The sequence below is a fragment of the Haliaeetus leucocephalus genome, unplaced genomic scaffold (assembly GCF_000737465.1).
Source record: "Haliaeetus leucocephalus isolate CR32 unplaced genomic scaffold, Haliaeetus_leucocephalus-4.0 Scaffold169, whole genome shotgun sequence".
Classification (NCBI taxonomy): domain Eukaryota; kingdom Metazoa; phylum Chordata; class Aves; order Accipitriformes; family Accipitridae; genus Haliaeetus; species Haliaeetus leucocephalus.
The window spans coordinates 1,652,563-1,674,892 of record NW_010972605.1 but is presented as its reverse complement, the minus strand read 5'-3'; the positions used below and the strand labels follow the sequence as shown (position 1 = coordinate 1,674,892).

Genomic DNA, 22,330 nt, shown 5'->3' with positions numbered 1-22,330 from the left:
GATGAAGTGGCTAAGCCACTGTCGCAGAAGCACTAGACCGACAGCAATATATTTTAAAAGTAAATTTTCTTTAATGGTATCAAAATGTAATGGTCAAATTGAACAGGAATGTTACGTTGTATTGAGATATAACAGCCAGACTGGATGGGAGTATTAGGTTGTAAGCACTGCGACAAACACAACTTATTTACAGGTTCAGGATGTCAGTTGGGAGCTCTAACTACACGAACAATAACCAAATCTGAGCTTAGAATGATGACTCAAAATGCGCATATGTCTCACCAGAAAGGTGAGGCACTCAGTCCTGGGGAGTTTCCTTAGATGGTGTCCCATTCTAAGGGGAGAGTCTCTGACTGCAGATGCAGTCAGACTGCAGATGGAAACATCCCTCAACCGAGGTGTTTCATTGGCTGAGGGCCTTGTCTGTTGACTGAAGGGCCTTGCCTTTCCTATCCCTTGACTGAGGTGTGTACATGATGGCCGTCACTGGTAGAGGTGTGTACATGACCACAGTCACCATGAGGGCTAGGCAGCCCGACCCCCAAACTGTGGCTTCTTGTTTTAACTCTTTGTTTTCAGTGGTCAAGAAGTTTTGGTCTTTTATCGGGGCAGATGCACCTGCTGCAGCCACTATACATCATATTAAAGAAGTCGTGGCAATCTGGGGAAGTTCCCACTGACTGGAAAAGGGAAAACATAACCCGCATTTTCACAAAGGGAAAAAAGGAAGACCCATGGAACTACAGGCCAGTCATTCTCACCTCTGTGCCTGGCAAGGTCATGGAGCAGATCCTCCTAGAAACTATGCTAGGGCACGTGGAAAATAAGGAGGTGATTAGTGACAGCCAAGATAGCTTCACTGAGGGCAAATTGTGCCTCACAAATTTGGTGGCCTTCTGTGACAGGCCTTCTACGTACAGCGTTGGTGGATAAGGGAGGAGCAACTGACATCATCTATGTGGACTTGTGCAAAGCATTTGGCAATGTCCCAAATGACATCCTTGTCTCTAAATTGGAGAGACATGGATTTGATGGATGGACCAGTTGGTGGATAAGGAATTGACTGGATGGTTGCATTCAAAGAGTTGCGGTCAACAGCTCTATGTCTGAGTAGAGACCAGTGATGAGTGGCATTCCTCAGGGATCAGTATTGGGGCCAGCACTGTTTAACATCTTTCTTGGTGACATGGACAGTGGGATTGAGTGCACTCTCAGCAAGTTTGCCAATGACACCAAGCTGTGTGGTGTGGTCAACACACTGGAGGGAAGGGGTGCCATCCAGAGGGACCTTGACAGTCTTGAGAGATGGGCCCATGCAAACCTCATGAAGTTCAACAAGGCCAAGTGCAAGGTCCTGCACATGGGTTGGGGCAACCGCAAACACAAATACAGGCTGTACAGTGAAGGGATTGAGAGCAGCCCTGCAGAGAAGGACTTCAGGGTGTTGGTTGATGAGAAGCTCAACATGACCCAACAACGTGCGCTCTGCATTCTGGGCTGCATCAAAAGAAGTGTAACCAGCAGGTCAAGGGAGGTGATTCTCCCCCTCTACTCTGCTCTCATGAGACCCCACCTGCTGTACTGCGTTCAGTTCTGGGGCCCCCAACATAAGGAGGATGTGGACCTGTTGGAGTGACTTCAGAGGAGGGCCACAAAGACGATCAGAAGGCTGAAGCACCTCTCCTATGAAGACAGGGTGAGAGAGTTGGCATTGTTCAGCCTGGAGAAGAGAGGGCTCCAGGGAGACCTTGTCGTGGCCTTCCAGTACCTAATGGGAGCCTACAAGAAAGCCAGAGAGGGCTTTTTATAAAGGCATGTAGTGATAGGACAAGGGGTAATGGCTTTAAACCAAAAGAGCATAGATTTAGATCAGATGTAAAGAAGAAGTTCTTGACTGTGAGGGTGGTGAGGCAGTGGAACAGGTTGCCCAGAGAAGTTGTGGATGCCTCTTCCCTGGAAGTGTTCCAGGCCAGGTTGGATGGGGCTTTGAGCAACCTGGTCTAGAAGGTGTCCCCGCCCCTCCCCATGGCAGTGGGGTTGGAACTAGGTGATCTTTAAGGTCCCTTCCAACACAAACCATTCTATGATTCTGTGAATGTGTGTGATTTAGATTACTGTGAAGATGTGCTATGCCCTTGTCCACATTCTCTCAGTATGTACTTATACCAGGATAACTCAGCTAAGTAGTGGTATAGAAAGAAATTACAGATTTGATGATTTCTTGTTACAGTGCAGCGGTCTCTGGTGGGAACTAAGGATGAAATTGTGTACAATGAACATGGAGGAGAATGGGGAAAGACTGGAAAAATAAGGCAGATGGTAACAGTTGTTCAGAAGGTTCTAAGTTTTGCTGAACAAAGTTTTGGGTGCTGAATGCTGAGGTTTATTCTCAAGACAGATACTGAAGGTGCAAAGGAAATAGGAAGGTTTTTCTTTGGTTTTAAGAAATTGCAGCCTGGAGACACAGTGCCTGAAACCACCATTTATTCAGTGTGTTTATTCAGTCATTTGCTGTTGTAATGCTGTCAAAACAGAATGTGAAGTCATGGTGTCTGTTGTGAGGTAGATACTTGTTCAGGCCTAAATCAAGATTTTAGGTCCATTCTGGAGGTCTGTTACAGGGGTTTTTTTAGAATAATTCTATTTTATAATTTAGTTTGCTATCTTTTAAATGCAGGCTTAGAAACTACTGGTGAGATGCCAAATACTGAGCCTGGTCAAATTTAAAAGAATGATTCTGGGTGTGAACAGCTCTTTTTCTTCTTACCAAGTTTAAAACTACTAACAACGTGTTATAGGGTTTAGTAACATTCTCTGTTTTATGTACTAAAATTTATTATCATATGTTTGTGTTACGTTTTTGTAATCCACCCAAAGGCCTTCTTCACAAGCATAGAGATTCAACATGTTGTATAGTCATCTTTGAAACTTCATTTAAGACAAAATGTGTTAAAAGCTTAGCAAGAGCGGAGCGGTTAATATCCGGGATACTTGAGGCTCCAGTTGGTTGAGCATGCCCAGGAGAAAAGAGATAGCTGTCCTCCCCACTGCTATTCCTTCTTAAGCTTCATGACCAAAGTCATAAATTCACATTCTTAGGCCAGCTATATTAATTTTCTAGGTGAGAGCTTGAGAACAAATAACTTTAAATACGATTGGTTAAACAAAGCATGCATATTTTGCCTTACTTTGGAAGTTTTTCCTCCTCCTATGCTCTGTGAAGGTAGAGGGGTGTACTGAACACCCTTCTAGCAATGTAGCCTGGAAGAGCAGCTAAAATTTAATCTGATTAGTCATCAGAAAACTGGCCCCACAGGTAAATGCCAGCCTAAGTCATCTTCATAGGGACAAACTAACACAAAGCAATAAAATCTCAGTACTGTATTTGACTAAAAGGCAGCTGACATCTCTACAAAATCTGGTTGTGGAGTACGTGCAATGCCATCTGTGACATAGCTGCATCTAACAGTTCACAGAACATCTTAGCAGATGAAATTTTTAGATGACCCTGATGAGCTGTCCAAGCTGTGAGTCGCACAGAGACATTCAGCTTCCCAAAGCATTAATGTTAGATCTGTTTGCTATCAGTCATACTCAGTCTGCTGTTCAAATGGTGCCTAAGCCCAGGCTCTGTCACATAGTTTCCTCATTTCATAGATAAGAGAGATCATTTACACCTGCTTATGGATTTCATTAACATGAGTCCTGAGGAACCTCTGATAAGAAATCAGCATAGCGATCTTTCCACCGTGCTTTGGAAATACTGTTCTTTCTCTACAATTAGATTTTTATGGTGTAAATAGACAACCCACTGCCTATCTTACTCAAAATAAGTAGGAGCCATGCAAGCAATGCCTATCAAAGCTGTGTACAATATGATATGATAAGGAAACCACAAAATTTCCTAGTGGAAATTTTTTGTGGGGTGGGGGCCTCGTTATTTTTGTTGATGGGATGTTTTGTGGAGAGAAAAGTAGAACCTGTGGTTTGCTAGAAGGTCTCTTGTCTCCTGTTGGACTGGCAACTCTATTTTCTTCAGGCTGAATCAAAGGTCAGACTGTAGCAGCCTAGTTTCGCGTCAGAAATGATACGTACATTTTATGAACTCCCCCCCAAACAAAAAAAAAGTTTTTATTTTTGATTCTAGATAGAAAAGGCCTTGATCCTTTCAAAGGCTAAAGTGGATTCAAACTTTTGTGAACCAGTCAGTAGAAGGGCTAAACAAACAGAAATACACAGGTGTGGTAGACTTGCTGCTTTCTTTATATGCCTGCTAATCTTAAGTGCCATAGAGTAAGATGCATTTTGAGCTTTATTTGAGATTACCTGCACTGTTACCAAAGGGGTGACTGCAGCTCAGAGGAGGGTAGGTATGAGCCTTGCTGGGTGCTGGCAGCAGTTATTGGCTTGGGGAGTTGTGCCACTGGTTCTGAGATCCTGGCTGTTACTGAGTCCTCCAGCAGAGGCAGAAGAAGGGCAGAGATGGGGTAATGGGTAGACAGGGAACTGGCAGATGATTTTCTTGTTACCAGCCTTTCTTTGCTGGCCCTAGAGGACTTACTGTGTGTTTGTGCCTTTAAAAAATTAAAAAAAAAAAAAAAAGCAGGGGTGATTTTGAGAATGGCTGACATACATGAAGTCCAGTTTAGCATGGTGTGCCACCTGCTGCAGACTCTCTGAGAAATGTTAGAGCATATTGCAGGGCATGTATTTCCTTATCTTTGTTTTGAAATAATCTGTAAGATTTTTTTAAAGGAACTTTTAAAATGGCCTGTCTGTTCCTGATGAGAACAGGAGATTTTTTGTTTCAAATTGCGGGTTTTATTTTAAGATGGTAGTAAGATACGCACACCTAAGTAGATCAAACTGACTTTCTGCAGGCAAGTGTAAATATGGTGTTTTTAAAATTTCCAACTGCTTGCAACCTAAATATTTTTGTAACAGTTTCAAATATCAGAGTAGGTGGAGATTCAGTGTTGGAGACAGCACTCAAGTTAGCTAATAGGGAAAATACTGAAGTCTTGACTTCCAGATTAATCTCACTGGGGAAGCCTGGAAAGCAGACAGGAGATGACAGAGATGGTTTCCATAAACTTCAGTTTGATAAGAAAAACAAGAATAAGCGCAATAAACTTATGTGTATTTCTGATTTTTGTATATTTTGAATATAAAGGCAGAAGATTTATTCCTCAACATTTTTGGTTTTTTTTTTCTGTTATGCTGTTTGTTCAGATTGTTGTTGAATTGCTGCAGTGAATATAACTGATCTAACAATCTCAAAATGTGCTCTTTCAGGAAAAAAACCCGCCAATTTCCTGCTGCCATGCTTTGTGTATGATTGCAGGAGTGCACTGCCTGAAGGGCTAGGGAAAGGAGGCTGTGATCACTTGGTCTTAAACCCTAGGAAACAAAAGTCCTAGGACTTTTGAGTCTTGAGGAAGGTTTTTGGTTTAGCATCTGTATTGCTGCTTAACGCTACGCAGTAGCAATACAAAATAGCCATTGAAGGGTGACTGACATTGTACCTGTGGGAAACTTCTGTATTTGGGTGTGGATCTGTCTGTCTGTGGACATTGCATGTACATACAAAGTGGGTATCTTAGGATTTATAACTTTATTTGTAATAAAAAGGAGCTAACAGGTTGAAAAATAGCTAGTGTTAAAAAAACAACAACAAAAAAATCTATATGCTGTATTTATTCAAAGGGAGTACTGGGACACCTAAATAGAGAGTATGCTCAAGATAGATAAGGAACAGCCACATCTCTTAAAAATGTGTTAATATTTCTAAGATTTTAGGCATTTTCCTGATTACCTAAGAACACATGTTGGTTTTCCTTGTGAGGAAATGATGGGAAGTGAAGTTATAAACCCTATGTAGATTTAGAAACAGTTATTTCAAAATTCTTTTCATAAAGTTTTCTTGGGGCAAGAGGGTAGGGTGTATTTAAAGATTTTGCAAGAACGGACAAGATTTCTTTTTCCCTTCTCTTCCTTCTTACTGCTCCACTCATGGGTCAGTCTTTCATGCAAAAAGATTTTGTGGCATGGTTGACATATTTCTTGGCATCTTTTCACCTTTTTGCTAATTAGAAGTTGCCTGTTTAATACCAGTAGAGGAATTACCTGTGTAATTTTTTAATCAACTTGTCGTGGTTTACCCCCAGCCAGCAACTAAGCACCACGCAGCCGCTCACTCACTCCCCCCCATCCAGTGGGATGGGGGAGAAAATCAGGAAAAGAAGTAAAACTCCTGCGTTGAGATAAGAACGGTTTAATAGAACAGAAAAGAAGAAACTAATAATGATAATGATAACACTAATAAAATGACAACAGTAGTAATAAAAGGATTGGAATGTACAAATGATGCGCAGGGCAGTTGCTCACCACCCGCCGACCGACACCCAGCCAGTCCCCGAGCGGCGATTCCCCGCCCCCCCTTCCCAGTTCCTAAACTAGATGGGACATCCCATGGTATGGAATACACTGTTGGCCACTTTGGGTCAGGTGCCCTGGCTGGGCATGAGAAACTGAAAAATCCTTGACTATAAACACTACTGAGCAACAACTGAAAACATCAGTGTTATCAACATTCTTCACATACCGAACCCAAAACATAGCACTGTACCAGCTACTAGGAAGACAGTTAACTCTATCCCAGCTGAAACCAGGACACAACTACAAAACTTTCAAAATAAGTAGGTGTCTTTATTTCAGGTGAGTGGATGTTATATTTGAAGTGGTGGAAAAACTGGCAGGCTACATTCTTTCATGGCCTAGGTTAACTGGTTTTGGTGGGAAGGAGAAAAAGTTCTTCCCTGGATTTGAGACTATAACTTCTCCAGCGCTGTGATGTATTTTGAGGTGAACAAGAGCTTTCATGTGCAGGCTAGACTATCTTGAAGCAAGGGCTGCGTGACATTCATTGTGCTCTCAATGGAGACTTGCTGCAAGTTTGACAAGTAATAAATTTGACACCTTGAAATTCCTTTCAGTGAATTTTTTCTGTAATGCTATGTTCTGTTCTCCTGAAAGTACTGAAAAGGAGGAAATTGAAGGTAGCCTCAAGCTGCTGTGAATGAAGATGTAAACAGAAGTATTCATAGTTGAAAGGAGGATTTGAACCTCTTCATTTTGTGTAATATTTACAGGAGTGCATAACTGTGCAGCCTGTTTTAGATATGTATTAAACTGCACGTAACTTTCAAACTCCTGCCTCCAGCTCCAAGGGGCATTTGAGAGGGTACTGTTGGCACTGATGCGAATCATAAACGGTGTTAATGTGGACACACTATACCATTGGCTGATAATCAGAAAAAAATTATTTCTTTGACATTTAAAAAATTACAAGTTAAAACTTTCTAAAATTTTGAACAGTTAGTTGAATAAACTAGCCCTGTAGTAATGCTGAATGATTGGGATTTTTAATTACAGCACCCTGTTGTTTCTCTGTAAGGACAGGTTGTTGGGTTTTTTTCCTTTTATAAAGTAATTCAAGCCTATGTTTGACTGAGTACAGTCTTTTCTTTTCTAGTAAGTAGTGTGATTGTCTTGTAGTGTGGTCCCCCACCACCCAAATTTGTAAATGGGATGTTTTAGTGACATCACAGGACTCAACCCACTCCTGTGGGTTAATTGCTGAGGGAAACAGATCATATGCCTAGGTATGAGTCCTGGCTCTTGCCTGTGTTTGAGGAAAATACTACACTGAATGTTACATTTTAGTGAACCTTTCACATACATGTTGCCTAGGTCTAATGTGAATTGTTGTTATATCTTTCTGATGTTTTCGAGATTTTTACCTGAGTTACTTCTTTCTTTTTCTTTCTTTCTTTTTTTTTTTTTTTTTTTTTTTAAATCTTAGTTTAGGCATGAAGTGGTTGAAGTAACAGCCATGTGCCTGCAAAGCTCTTAGAGAAACACATGATATTAGGCTGACAAACCTAAATGCTTATCTTCTGTGTTACTGTTGTTTGATAGGACATTTTGGGTGCCAGTTAAGTTTCTGGTTTTATCTCAGCAGTCTCTGAGAGCCTGAGGGTGTTTAATAGATGCACATTACATTCTGGATTGCCAGAGAACTCAGACTTTGAATTTGCCTGTCTTAGAAACCTTTGGAATAGATGAAGAGATTAATTCATAGGATAGTCTGTGCTAAACTGCACCTTTAAAAACAACTGCTTGCTCTGTAAGACTGAATTTGTCATGCTGTAAGGTGCAATGGCTGGATCGCTATTTGCAAGCCAGTGTTTCCTGCCCAGGGTGACCCCACAATGTACTACCTAATGCTCTGGAGAAAGAAGTTGAGAGCAGGTTATGCTCCCTGAATATGAAGAGTTAAGGCAAAAGAATATAAGCTTATTTGTCTTGTAGAGATTGTGATTTCCAGTTGCTGATAGCTTATTGATGCCAAGAATTATTTTTCAAGTGCATTTGCCAGAAAAATGAGGTAAAATGGCATCCCAAGGTACAGACTTTCTCAGTCTTTTTTCCTGTCTGCTTAGTGCAAATTTTTTTATTCTTAAACCTCAGGCTCTGATTTCTTCAGAATTGAAGTGTAAGCAAGTTCAGAGCAGGTCATTATTCTAATGGAAGATCGTGAAGGAAATACCAAGTTTTGTTGAACATTATTAATTGGTTCTTATAGCTACGCCATGGTGACAGGCCAGGGCTGGAGGGAAAAGGCCTGTTGCGCTTTGGTGGTGTTTCTTTTGGGACAGTTGATGTAGAGAAACAAAGCAGAGCAGCTAAAGAACCTGAACCAAAAAGACAGTACTGTAAGATCAACAAATCAGTATACTGCTTTTCTGGCTCCAGTGTCCCATGCAGGGATTCATGAGCTGCTTTCTTCCATGTGCCTGGATACGAGAGGTCAAATGCTCTGTAGTTCACCACACAATTTTTCTCTTTAGAAATAGTACAGTTACAAAGATAAGTCTTAGGGTCGGGCAGCGACACGTGATTAAAAACTAGCTGGCTGAAGCTTAGTGTAAGAAAGACAGATGTTATGTTGCTAGGAAAAAAAAAAAGACCTTCAAAGAACTGATCATGGTGTTGGCCTTTCAGTTCATTCAAAATGATTCTCTACCAGTTTTTAAAGTAATGTGATACTTTAGATGCCTGCGATACTACTGTGTATGGCTATGTAAATAGTGTCCCTCTGGCAACTTGCTCTACTTGGTTCTGACATAGACAGCTGTTTGGATAGACTGGGACTTCTAATAGATGCTATGAAATTCTTTACGAGTACAATTGGTAGATATTCTGGTGGTAGAGAAACATAGAATTAGCTTTCAATGCAGTCCCTCTTCTGTATAAGTATTGTTCATCTTCAGAAGTTGATGATAAAATAAATGAAATACCTGTCCTATTTGTGCATTGTTACGTGTGAATCTGGTTAAATAAATAGAGAAATTAAGCAAGGTCTTGACTAAATCCCATGACCATGTACCTTTAATCAACTCTTTAGATCTCTTGCAGAAAAAAACTGTTCAGGTATGACTTCAGTATTCTTTGTGAATACACACTTTTTCCTACAATGTTCATTAGCCAATTAAATTGTGCTAGGTGCAGTATACAGAAACGGAGTGCTTAAGGTTCCAGTGTGGACAGCACAGAGAAGACAGTAACTCCATGGGGCGGGATTTGAATACTCTTGAGTTAGATGCCTGAAGTATATGTTGTAAATTCCTTTTTAGATACTTATTTCTTCACCTTTGTTTAGTGACTGTCTTTTCTATTCCACAATGTATAAATGAATTGAATATTTTAAGTATCATATCAATGTTATAGTAATTATGTTGCATTAAATTCTCACTTTGTGCCTACATGTTGCTCAGAATTTTTGTGTAGTTTTGTTTCACTAAAAAATGGAGCTCTGTTCTTATCAGCACTTGGTATCTGTGTCTACATTAAAGTTCACTTCTCTCTATCTCAAAGTAAGAAAAGTGCTGAAGGTATCCTTTACAGACACATTTCTGTAAATCACTGTCTTGCAGACATGTCAAGTTTTCTACTTGTATATTGCTGCTGTTTACTTTTTAGTGTTAGTCCCCATGAGTGTAGTGCCAGATTCAGACGTACAAAGAATAGCCCATATCCAAATCATAGTTTAGATAGTTTGACAGCTGTCAAATACAGTGGTTGGTTTTTTTCCTACCTCAGCGTTACAACGTATGCTGCTCTCCAGGGGAGACAAAAGCTTTCTGTAGATAACCTCATTGCTCGGCTTCTGTTGAGATGGCTGAGTGCTGCTGAACTGTGTCCTAAAAATTACCGTGGCACATAAGCCTGTACAGTCACTTGTGTCTACTGTTGGGCTCTTCCAGGATCCTTAGCGTGGTTGACAGAGCAAAAATAGTTGAAATGAATGCCTTTTCATGTTGTCACCGTATCTCCTCATTCACTGTTCAACTCACTATTGTATCACCATTGTCATCATTAAATTTCTAACTACTTTAATAGGCTTTCCTGACACCTTTTTTCTCCAGTTGTGAAGTGTTTGCCTAATGGTTTGGAGATGAACTGAAAGACTTCATCATGCTCAGAAACGAGCAACTGCCATGACAGAAGCTACAGGTTACAGCAAGGAGCTGCAGGGCTAAGTTAAAGAGAATGGACAAAGGTTTAGGTATTCGTACCAAGATACTTCATTAGAGAAGGTATAGATTAGATTAGATTCCAGTGGTTCCATGCACTGGAAGCATAGTAGTTCTGCCAGTACTCATTAATGAAGCAGAAACCTTCAGAGATGAAAACTGTATTCAGTCAAATACCTTCCTTATTGAAACAAAGTTAATTTGACTTTTGTACGTGTGTTGGATTTATGGTTGCTTTTTTCCTTTTTATTCTTTCAATGATGATTCTTTAGGAGAGAAAATTTAGTCCATTGCTTTGATTGTTCTAGGTAGAAGGGTTACTTTCAGATACAAATGTTAGATCTGTTTAATTATTCTTGTTTTAATTAGTTCTTATTATTGTCTTGAAAGGGGCTGACAATATCAGGAAATACTGGAGTCGTTACTACCAAGGATCCCAAGGGGTAATATTTGTATTAGACAGTGCCTCCTCTGAAGATGATCTAGAAACTGCTAGGAATGAACTGCATTCTGCTCTCCAGCACCCACAGTTATGTACTTTGCCGTTTTTAATATTGGCCAATCATCAAGACAAGCCAGCAGCTCGCTCCGTACAAGAGGTATGTTAATGTGGCAGCATCTTGCCTGTTTGTATTTACTATTTGCACACCACTGACCCAGTATTACTTATTACCCTGACATCCTAGTTAAGGACTGGCCTCAATTACTCTTCACTGCCAGTAGGGAGACCAAGAACAGTCCCAGCCCCTAAGAACCCAGTCCAATGCACTCTATACAGGCTTAGTTGTTCTGGAAAACAAACAAGTAATACTTGGATACAAGCAGTTCTCCTGCTTTCACCATATTTTGCTTAAGGGAGAAAAGGCGTTTTTAAACTACTTTTATCAAAAGCTGCTGGGACAGTGATTTTTTGTTCAGCTTGTTTTTTTATTTGCTATTGGTTTTAATCTTGCACTACCCCATTACTCCATTCTTTGCAACTGCTTAAAGCAATAGATTGCAGTCATAGGTTGTCTTTTATGTAAAAGCTTTTTTTCTGAACTGCTGTGTACTGATGTGAGGGCAGAGTTGCAATTACTGTTCTGAAGTCCTTAATTTGTTCTGATTTTCTTCTTTTAAGGAATAATGTTTTTGTCTAATTTGTAGCTATCACATAGTAAATTACATAATTGTTCTATTTGGTGTACCTTTTGTTCTTAAGTTTCTGAAAGATTTGTCTTACATTGCTATCGTGTCACATACCTTTGAGGAAATGCTGAAAGTTACTGATTCTTCATGAGAATCTACCTAGTCTTCTGAAGTTGTAGGAAGAAGTTAAAATTTGGTTGTGTCATTCTGTTCATAAATGTCATTTAAAAGACTCTTCCTATTAAAGATTGTATGTTAAATGTCCTGTTTGTTCTGTGAGTGGTGTTTTTCATTACAGCAGAGTGAAAACTTTCAGCACCTTATACTGTGTTGCTGCTTTGTATTTAAACTTGTTGCTTTCTTAGATGCACTTCGTCTAAAATATGATCTTTCTGAAGAATGCCAATTCAATTCAATGCAAAACTTACTGATCTGTAGAATAACTATTTGTACAGTATAGTTGCATGTACTTTTTGTACTGCTTTATTGCTATTTATGCTTCCTTTCTTAGCCAAAAGAAATAGAGGATAAAAAGTTAAGCTTATTATATGTTAAGAAGTGTAAATGTGACTGGAGTACAATGATATTTTTAATATGAGAGGAAGAGATTAAGTGAGAACTGTGTAAGCTACACTGTAAAATGTTTTATTAAATTATTGGTCCTTTCCTCCAAGAACCTGTGCTTAGCAAAAAGAAAAAAAAAAAAAAGGAATTTGGATTTAATATGTCAAGTTACTTAAAAAGGCAAACTGAAATGAGGCAGGGGTAGAATCTACAAGTTCTAGGTCTTGTTCATCTAAAAACAGATTTAAGAAGAAGTAATGAATGTTTAAAGGAAATGTAATATGGATTTTTATATATCAATTTATTAATCCCTTGTAGTTTATTGTGCAATGTAAAAGCAACGCATGTATTCCTAAACCTTGCACTTAAAAAATCAGTCTCCTGAGACACAACTGGTTTCATTTTATTCATCCAAATATACTGAAGGTGTCTTTGATTTTTACTTTTTTCATAAAGCAGTAGAGATTACAATTTCCATCAATGGAAATGCTTTTTCCACATGATTTAAGTATTTTTTATTTTACTACTTTTTTCCTTTTTAAAACAGCCAAATTTGGTTTAAAGTTAATTGAGGATTTTGATTATAAATATAATTTAGGAAATGTTCCTTGCTGGTTTCGTAAGAATAGTGAATACAATGCCAGTTAGTCTGCTTTACAGCAAATTATACATGTAACTCCCCATTTTGCGGTTGAGCCTATGTGGATAGACTTTTGGGTCTGAACTGAATCTTTTGTGTATTTAGAGTTAGCATTTCTTCTCGTTTATTTGCAGTACCCTCACTTTCTCCTCATCCGTCATTACCAATTGCTTGATATCTCAGTGGAGGAGTAGATCTTTATATGCTTACAATAGCTTTTAAATATGTTTCTGCTTTAAAAAAAGAAAAATCTTTCCGTGTATTATCATAGCATACAAGTCTTGATTGCTACTTCTAGTCTGTATGAAATGCTGAATACAAGAATATTGTTAAATGCGCACAGCTTATGCATATTTTCAGAAGAAATCACCTACATCAAGACCTCAGTGTATGTCTCTGAAATTCTTTACTTAAGAATAGTGGCAAACAAAATTACAAAAAAAATTGAAGGAGAATGTCACAGAGTTGTTAGTTTTTTCCCTGAAAAAATGATGTCCTGTGTTTGCTGTGTCTGCGAAGTGGGAGCCTTATTCAGTCAATTTTGCCAGTGTTAAAATGGCAATTTCTTGCTTTCCTAAAGGCTTTGCTGTGCTGTTGTCCTTATTATTGAGATGAGAAATGAAAGTAAAACGTTGAATCATAAGACCATTCCTTATTTCAAAAAGAGCATATTTCAGGATTTAACAAAAATAATGTGTTGAGCATTGAGAGTTTTATTAGCCATTTTTGCAGAACTAAGTCCATTAATTATAGGTATTTCTTTGCTTTTTTATGTGTCAGAAGACAGATGAATCACAGTTGAAATTTAGAAGTATGTATGCATTCTTTTAGGCAACAAATTGCCTTTCTTTAATGGATATGAAAGGACTCCTTGTAGTATAATTAAAGAAAATGTCTGAGTTGAGTGGTGCGTAATAGGAATTGTAGAAAAATATTTATCTACAACAAAAATCCTTCACAAAACTGTACAAGTGCCAAGCAGTTTCTGCAACAGATGTTAGTCATATTTATCGTTGGGAAGTACAGTTGCTTCAGTTTTCAGTTTTTCAAAATTTTATATTTTATTTTAATGTGTTTTCTCTGTGCATTGGTTAGGTAGAAATGATATTGTAGAAGCTGCATGCTGTAAGTATTAAGCAATGTCATGAATAGTTCAATTCAAAACTATAATGGCTATTTGTAAGAATATCCGAATAACTTGTTTAATTTATGAAATGTAATTTAACCTAATTCATTTTGCAGGCATGTGAAGTGATCAGGAAAAATTGCAGGAGAAGCTAATTTGAAATACTAATCATTAAATGTAATCCTTTTTTCCTGTGTTCTGTTGCTGGTTGGCTGTTGCCTAGGTTTTTTGATTTTAAAATGAAATCAAGGAGGTAAATCTGACATTTCATTTCATTCTAGAAACTATGAATGAAGAAGTCATTTTAAATATTGTGCCTCATATTTCTCTTATGTCAGCTTCCATGGTGTTTATTCCACCTTCCCATGTCAAAGATATTTCTAAGTTGTTTTGTTGTTCCTGTGACAGTAGCACATATTTAAGTGTTTTCAAATAGCTGCTAAATGATTTCAAGTGACCCATGCTGAAGTAAAGACTGCATGTATTAATCAGACTGTAAAACTCAGACAATCGTATTTGAGTCAATAGGTATGCTGCAAAATAACCTTGTTTTAGATTAAAATTGCAATAATGAAGAATGAATCATATGTAAGTCAGTTCTGACTTCCATTTTGGAAACCTCCTGAATTAGTAAATAAAAATAGTTACAAGTGAAAAACAAATTCAGTTACTCAGCAGATGGAAAGATGGTGGCATATCAGTTTGGCCACTGTTTCCAAAACACAGGGTACAATTCTAAAACAGTGTACCAAATTATGTATTTTTTTTATTAAGTATCTTGCTGATGGGCGTGTGCTTTTGGTTTTCCATCACAAAAGTGCTTTTGATTGTAACAACTGGTTTTCGTTAGTCAGATTTCTGTTGCAGGCTTAAGATATTACAGGAGTTTTATGGTGATTAAAACACTGTAAATTGCTTTGCAAGGGAATAGCAGCATTAGTATGATTACCAACTTGTTAATTTTTATTTTGGACTGTATGCTACTTGGTATAATCATATTGAAAGCGGGATATTGCAGTGGATGCCTGTGATTTGAACCAGTATGCAATCTGAGAGTCACTTTCCTCCCAGGTCAGAGCAATATTGAGGAGTCGCAGATAGGATGTGTTGGAAGTTGTCCATAGCCACTGTATTTTAGGAACAGGCAATGCTGAGCGAATGCTTGTCTGAATCTGTTGAGGACTTCTGGAAGCAATGTAGGACTGGCCAAAGGAGAAACCTAGTCGAACTGTGAAGCTTTGCCAGTTCAGTGGTGAAGCAGCTACATGCTTGGCAGTGTGTTGGTTTTGAGGAGTTTCTTTGTTTGTTATAGCTAATGCTGTTTTCAAGATTGCAGCTGGAGTAGGTGAATAGTGTAGGTCCCTTCCAAATGAACTATTTATTCTACGATCATATATGTGAAGACATTCATAGACTATAACCTTTTGGTGGGTTTTCTTTTAGTTATCCAAAAGCGCAGGCAATTAATACATTTCCTTCACATATGTAAATTGCTGACCACTAGTATCAGAGGAAATCATTGAAGATATGTTCTAAATACCCATTTTAAAAAATGCTAGAACTTTTTAATAAAGACTTACTAGTAGACAGTGAACCAAAAGTCTTTCAGTCTATTTTAAGATTATTTTATCTTTTAAATATTGTTGTGAGGGAAAAAAAAGGTGAAAAGGTTATGTAGTGTGCCAATCACAAGTGTTTTTGTTTCTTTTGCATACAAGATTTCACTTTAAAGTTGCGGTACTGATGGGTGTCTGAAATTCCAGAGGAAAGTCCTTCCTATTTTCCTTTTTCCTTTGATAGATCAAGATTGAAAATATCTTTGAATTACAAACAATATTTTCAAAAGCAAGTGTGAAAGGTTGATCCCATGTTTACATAGATTGTGATGTATTTGTCTATTTGAGAATATTTTAAGGCATTTGGGTTTTGAATTGTGTACAGTGTTTAATTTGGTTTTCTGCTAGCAGAAAAGTGGAGGGTGACTCTCCTTGTGAAAAAAGCCACCTTAGGGATGTGAGGGCTAATATCTGTTACTCTGCCAGTTTCTTCTCAGCTGTTTATGTCTGGAAATATTTTTGTAGATAAACAATGTCTTTTCGATGCCTTAAGTGTCTTAAACCTTAAACCATTGCAGGAGAATGTCCAGGTTTGTCAGCGTCTTGGGAGGCTCTTACTGGTGCCAGGGAGCTGGAGTGCTCTAGGAGCTGTGATTTCTGGGCCTGCTGCTGCTTTACGGCCCGAGTTGGCTGCATATGACAGGCTTAATTCCAGGATGTAATTACTTCTTTTTATTTTGGCATCTTCATACTGTTTTGCCATAGTTGATGCTTTTTGTAGTTTCTACTAGTTAAGGGAAAATGGTTTCTTTTTGGAAACCTTTTCAATATACCAATTAGAGACGTCATTACTAACAATCTGAAAAACCGTGTTGAACAGTGACACTTAAGGAGGTTTAGGTTTAGAGAGTATGCAGTATCTCAGCTAACAGTTTTGAGGAGATAATGCCTCCAGCAGCAGGTACTACAAAAACTTAGCCTGAAATAAAGAGTGAAAATGGAAGTGCTCTCTGCATTCTGTCCCATCCTCACCCCAGTCAAGCCTCTCAAATTAGTTCACCTATCTGAATTCTTAAAAACCAGCTGTTGCAAACCTGCATATTTTATGACAGGGACATCCATAGCAAAGTTAAATTGGGGGCAGATATTTGGTTCCTCAAGAAACTTTCTGAAATGATTTATTTTCAGATCACTGCAGCAAATAGCCAAGATATGAATTCCTACCCAATTTTGAGATCATAGTGACCTTAATGACCTTAATATTTGCAATCCCCTCACTGCAAATACTACTTCTCGTCCAAGGTGTATCCCCTGATATTTGAAGATTGTTTTGGAGCTGGACTCTGGTATTTTGAGTATTGGCTGCTTCCTTCACAACTGTGGCTTTTGCAGGAACAGAGGAGTTATTTGTCAGACTTCAGTTACGAACACATTTGCAGGAGAGGAGAACATTATTAAACTGATGTTTAGGAAATATTAGTTTTACCATGTTTAGAACAATGCAGAAATAACCCCTATTTACATGTCTTATAGGAACTCCTGTTCTGATTAAAGAATTTCTTCAGACCTGTTAGGAAGATGATGTAGATATTAAAAGATTAAAATAAAATAATGTAAATAAAATACAATATAAAAAGATGAACAATTTAAATAAAAATAATTTGTGAGTAGATCCACATACTAGCTAGATGTGAACAACAAAACAATTTCATACAGTTGCAAGACTGTGTTCAATGTAAATATTTACCAGGTAGTGTTCACTTCAATTATTGCATAGTTAGAATGATTGTACTAATAGCAAGTTGGGTTATAAATATTTATTACTGCAAAATGCAAGTGACCATATAAAGAAATTAAAATGAGAAACTGAAAATCTTGGAAGAAGCTGGATTTGTCTGTTTCCTTTGAGCCACTGGCATGGGAGGAAATAATGGTAAGCAAAGAAGTTAATATGATCTGAAAAGGAATTGTGAAGTCTTTTTAAGGATTTGTAAATAAATCTGTCTGGAATGACTCTACTTTTTTGTGAAAATCCCTTTATAAAAAGGTGACACGAAGAATCAAAACAGTAAGCTTACTTTTTCTTTGTGTGGATTTCTGTTTCAGTTATGTTTTACAATAAAAACCATGGCAGATAAAATCCCCAATATATTTTCATTAGATCAAAATATGAATTAGAATTGTTGATAATTTTCAGGTGAATAACACAGCTTACAAGTAAGTGTGCTGTACCAGTGTAGGTGGCCCATTTGACAAAGAAAAGTATATCTCTGAATATTAAATTCATAGTTCTGCTTTTGACAAAGCAGCAAGTCTGCAAGGAACTGAGTTGAAATGGTGTCCCTAGAAACTTTGAATTGGAATGAGCTTCCTGAACATACAAAAATGCTTGAGCACACCTGTGAATGTGCACATATTGCACGATATACAAAGAGCTGAAGAACAGGAGGTGGAGGAGGAGCAGTAGATTTTGAAGAGTTTTGCTGTATATAGTTTCAACATCAGTAACTCGATTTTAAAATCACTTTTTGTGTCTGTGAATGGTTGTTTTATATGTATATAGATGGATGTACTTGGAGTGTTTCTTTTATCAGCAGTGTTAGCTTGCATGCTGGCCTCTGCTTATCCCATCCTTTAGGTGTGACAGTCTGACTCTTTGTGTGACTATGTGATGAACTGGTTTTGGCATAAAAATTCCTTAACTATTCCCCTCCTTCCTCCTGGTCTTGTTTTCAAACAGACTCAGATCACAAGACAGTTGGATAAGCTAGGCACAAACAAGAGGTGGGAAGAAGATGAGCATGAAAGTAGTACTGATGCAGAAAAATGGTGCTGTGAAACTCTAAACCCTCGTGAGACTTGGACCTTTCCCCCGCCACCTTTCTCACTCACCTTTTTTTCCTTATCCCACTACAGTAAACCTCAGCAGAGGAAGGTTATACAGGAAATTCTGGGAAATAATTTTTCCCTATTACTTAACAATGAAGGTTCTGGAGTAGGTGACCAAGTAGTTTTACTGGGGTAGAGGGAGTTAGGAAAGAAGCATTTATTTTCACTATGTGCTTTGAAAAGTAAACGTCCTTGTTGTCTTCCTAGCCAAGGAAGAAAAAAGACAATATCATTCAAAGAGAAGGAGTTGGTTGTGCTTGCAGAACTAAACATAGTGACTGTGAAGGTAGAGCACAGTCGATATCAATAAAAAGCAAAGTGATTAGAGAAACTTTCAAATGTTTTCAGATACAAAAATCTATTCATCTTTCAGTAAAAGTTTTTCATAAATATTTGTATACTTATGAATACTTATATAGTATTCATTAAAGACTGCTGGAGCTGGGAAGAGTGCAGCTTTTTAGAGTTGTTTCTGAAACCTTTTTTGCTTGGTCAAAAGTTGCTGGGCTTTAGTGGAGAATTCAAGGAAATCCTGAGGCCTGTTGGATACAAATCTGACTACATGATCATTATGATGCTTTTGGGCCTCTATGTCTGTGATACTGCTGTTCAGAGGAATTCCTGAGTGCTCAAAAGTTTAATCACTGTTTGAGACATTTTGCATGAGCAAGAGAAGATGTATTTCTTTCAGAATAAATAACTATTTCAAATGGAACAAAATAGTAGCTATATAACTGCTTTTGAAGTACAGGTCTGCAATTTTTATTAAAAAAGTCTCAAAATTTAGACAGAAAAGAATGGAAAAGTATTTAGTGAAGCATTGGATCAATTTTGTGAAAACTCGGGTATTATATGAGTGATTTAGGATGGGTTTTCCTTTCAGACATCCTTCTTATATTTATTAGAATGGATTCTTGAGTGCGAGAATACAAGCTGCTGCTTTTTAAAAGCGGAGGACATATCCGTTTGTTTTTTTTTAAAGGGAAAGTATCAATGTCTTTAGTGCTAAAATAAGTTTACTGATGGAAGGGAAGTTAACTATATTGTGAACCTTCTATTTACCAAGCAAGAGGCTCTCTGATCATTTTGCGTAGTTGAACTTTTTTCAGTATCATTTATATTTGGTACTCAATGTAACAGAAGTAAATTTAATTTTTTTTTCAAGTTGATTATGATCACATAATCTTCATTACACTAGAGCAGGCATGCAGCCTATGAAATGAATTTCTGGCCTGAGTCCATTCTGCAGGAATTAGGTACTCCACACTGCATGGGAGATCATGATGAACGTCTTTATTGGTCATGCCAGGGAGGTTCAAGAATAACTGCGACAAGAGAAAATCTATCCATTTCATATCCGTGTAGGTATTTAAAGTTGGAATTTAATTATGTGCCTCAAAAGTAGTAAATTTTCAGCTGCATCAGCACTACCTGCACTGTGAAGTAACATAAATTAATATTGTCTGTAATTCCCAACATCTCAAAGAGATTGCTGGGAACATGTGTATGCAGAGTTTCTTTAAACCTGCGTCAAATAGAAGGTGCTCAGAGTTCAGCTTGCATATGGGATGCTTTTGGTGTCTCTCCAAACTCAGCATTTCTGAAGATGCTTGAGGGGAATTTCTCTTGAGTATGAACTGTAGCATGAGGAAAAGCAGAACTGAAAATTGATGCATTACTGGCCCATCAGAGGCAGAAACTGCTTTAGATGGTGACCGTAAAATTCCTATGAGAGGGAATGAGCCATGCAGCTCTGGACGTGGAGGTGATGGCATACATGTGAGACTTCGCGAAACAATAAAGTGTTTCCAAGTGACAGGATAGGGAAAGGATCATCTTTGCATCAGCATTCTAGATGCATGTTACTGGGACAATGCTGCAGTTGTCAAAGACCAAGGAAAGACCTACTGTTACAAGGTGAGATTAAATCCTTTCCTATCGTTCTCAGTTCTGAACTGTTTTTTTTCTCCTGGGATTCCTTCAGGCCATTATGCTTCTGGAAAAATCTTGGATGCTCTATGGGTGTGAGGGAGGCCAAAAATGAAAGATTTGCTCCCAGGTTATGACCTTAGGTGTTGGACAGGACATTGTAGTTTTTGAAAATGGGATAATCCAGAGATGAGGAGTAATAAGAGGAATGGAAGGGGACTGGTGACAAATCTTGTGCACCTCTTTCCCTGCCACTTCCCAAGACTTTATTGGCAGTAAAGCAGAAGAGATGAGTAGAGAGCAGTCTGGGGTTGAAACAAATGAAGAATGGAAGGGCTATCAGCAAGTTCTGAAGTGGTGAAGGGTCCCACAGTTCAGGGCGGATGAGGATGGAGTACTGCTGAGAGTACTTTACTTGCTTAAAGCAGTCCATTGGAGGCTGCCTTCTGTAAGTATGCTAAGAACAGTATCCATTATTGCTCCAGAAATCTCTTCTGTCCAGTGCATAATCACATCTGATTCAAAAAGGGGAAACCATTCTCCCATCCCCTTCTTGCAGTGATTCAGCAGCAGATGCATACGTACTCTGAAGAAACACAACTTATCTATTCTCTAGCATCTGGGAACAATTGTCTTCATAAGACTAGAAGCAGAGTTTTGAATATAATGACATTATTCTAATGATGATGATTTGTTGATACTGCAGCATATCATTAGTCATGCTGGAATCTTTATAAGTGTAAATGTTTTCTCAAAATAGTTTAAATGTTTAGAAAATCTATTACATCAGTCTGACATGAAACAGTAACTTGTTCTGCTGGAATCTGAACAGCCTGAAATTTTGAGTTAGTCTGGAAAAGAATTATTAGTGAAGGATCATACAAATAAACTAGGAAACATTTAAAAAAAGACAAAACTTGAGGAATTTTTTTTTCCTTCTTGAAATTGTATTAATGTATTATTCAGATTTACACAGATAATTCTTTTTTTTTCTACTGTTTACAAGAATAGAGTATTAACAGTGCATTGAATAATCCATGGCGATGTGTACACAAAATTTCCCAATAGCTTTACTTTTCTGATCTCTGTTATCTTTGGTTGTTCAGATTCTGCTCAGATGCAGAGTTGCAAGGGTCAGAAACAGAGTCTTAAAACTAAAGACTCAATATTTGTGTATAGGCCTTTTTAAAGTTTATGCCTGCTGAAGTTCCATGTTCAAGTATTAATATGCACTGCAAGGCATCTAGCAAATTGTTAAAAAACCAACAAAAACCCCAACCTGCAAAGTGAATGAGCTTTTCATAAAAAGTTGTTCATCTCATCCACACACATATATAAAGGAGGATAATTGGGATTGCTGCATATATTGTTATATATTTGCTACAATTGCATTATTTGTTTAAAATTAAATTGTTCCATCTGTGTCTCTGTCAGTACAGGTTTGTTGTGGAAACTTTTTCCAGTATTTTTTTGTAATGCATTATCACACCATTTGCATTCTTATTTTGGTTTTTATGTTACAGTGGTAATAAATGCTAAGAAATTATTTGCTGAAGTTGTATGAAACATTTGAGTATTTTAAGGATTTCTTTCCTTTGATTTCCTGTAGCTTTGTTTATTGCAGTAATAATTTTGCGACAGACCTACTAATCTACTATCAACTATTCTCTTCCAGTTAAGATACCTTTGTTCCTCTTTCCTAATTACGCCCTTACTCATGGCTGAGGATAAAGGAAGTAAGAGAGTGAAATTTGAGTTACTCTAGGGCAGAAAACTCTTCAGAGTTGTAAATTAAAAGATGCTCTGTCACCAATATTGCAGGAAGCATAGGGGTCCCTTTAGCTGCAGCAGTGCCTTCAGTGGTGGCACAATGTATGTTTGTTGTTTTAAAAATACATAA

General features: G+C 37.9%; 1 protein-coding gene across 1 annotated transcript in view; it reads left to right on the top strand.

Annotated features, from left to right (window-relative positions):
• The window catches only part of ARL15 (ADP-ribosylation factor-like 15), a 199,510-nt gene that overhangs the window by 62,199 nt on the left and 114,981 nt on the right, over positions 1-22,330 (top strand). The window contains exon 5 of the mRNA XM_010563548.1: positions 10,989-11,197. Coding sequence (XP_010561850.1) covers positions 10,989-11,197 — 209 coding nt within the window. The remainder of the gene's footprint in view (positions 1-10,988; positions 11,198-22,330) is intronic.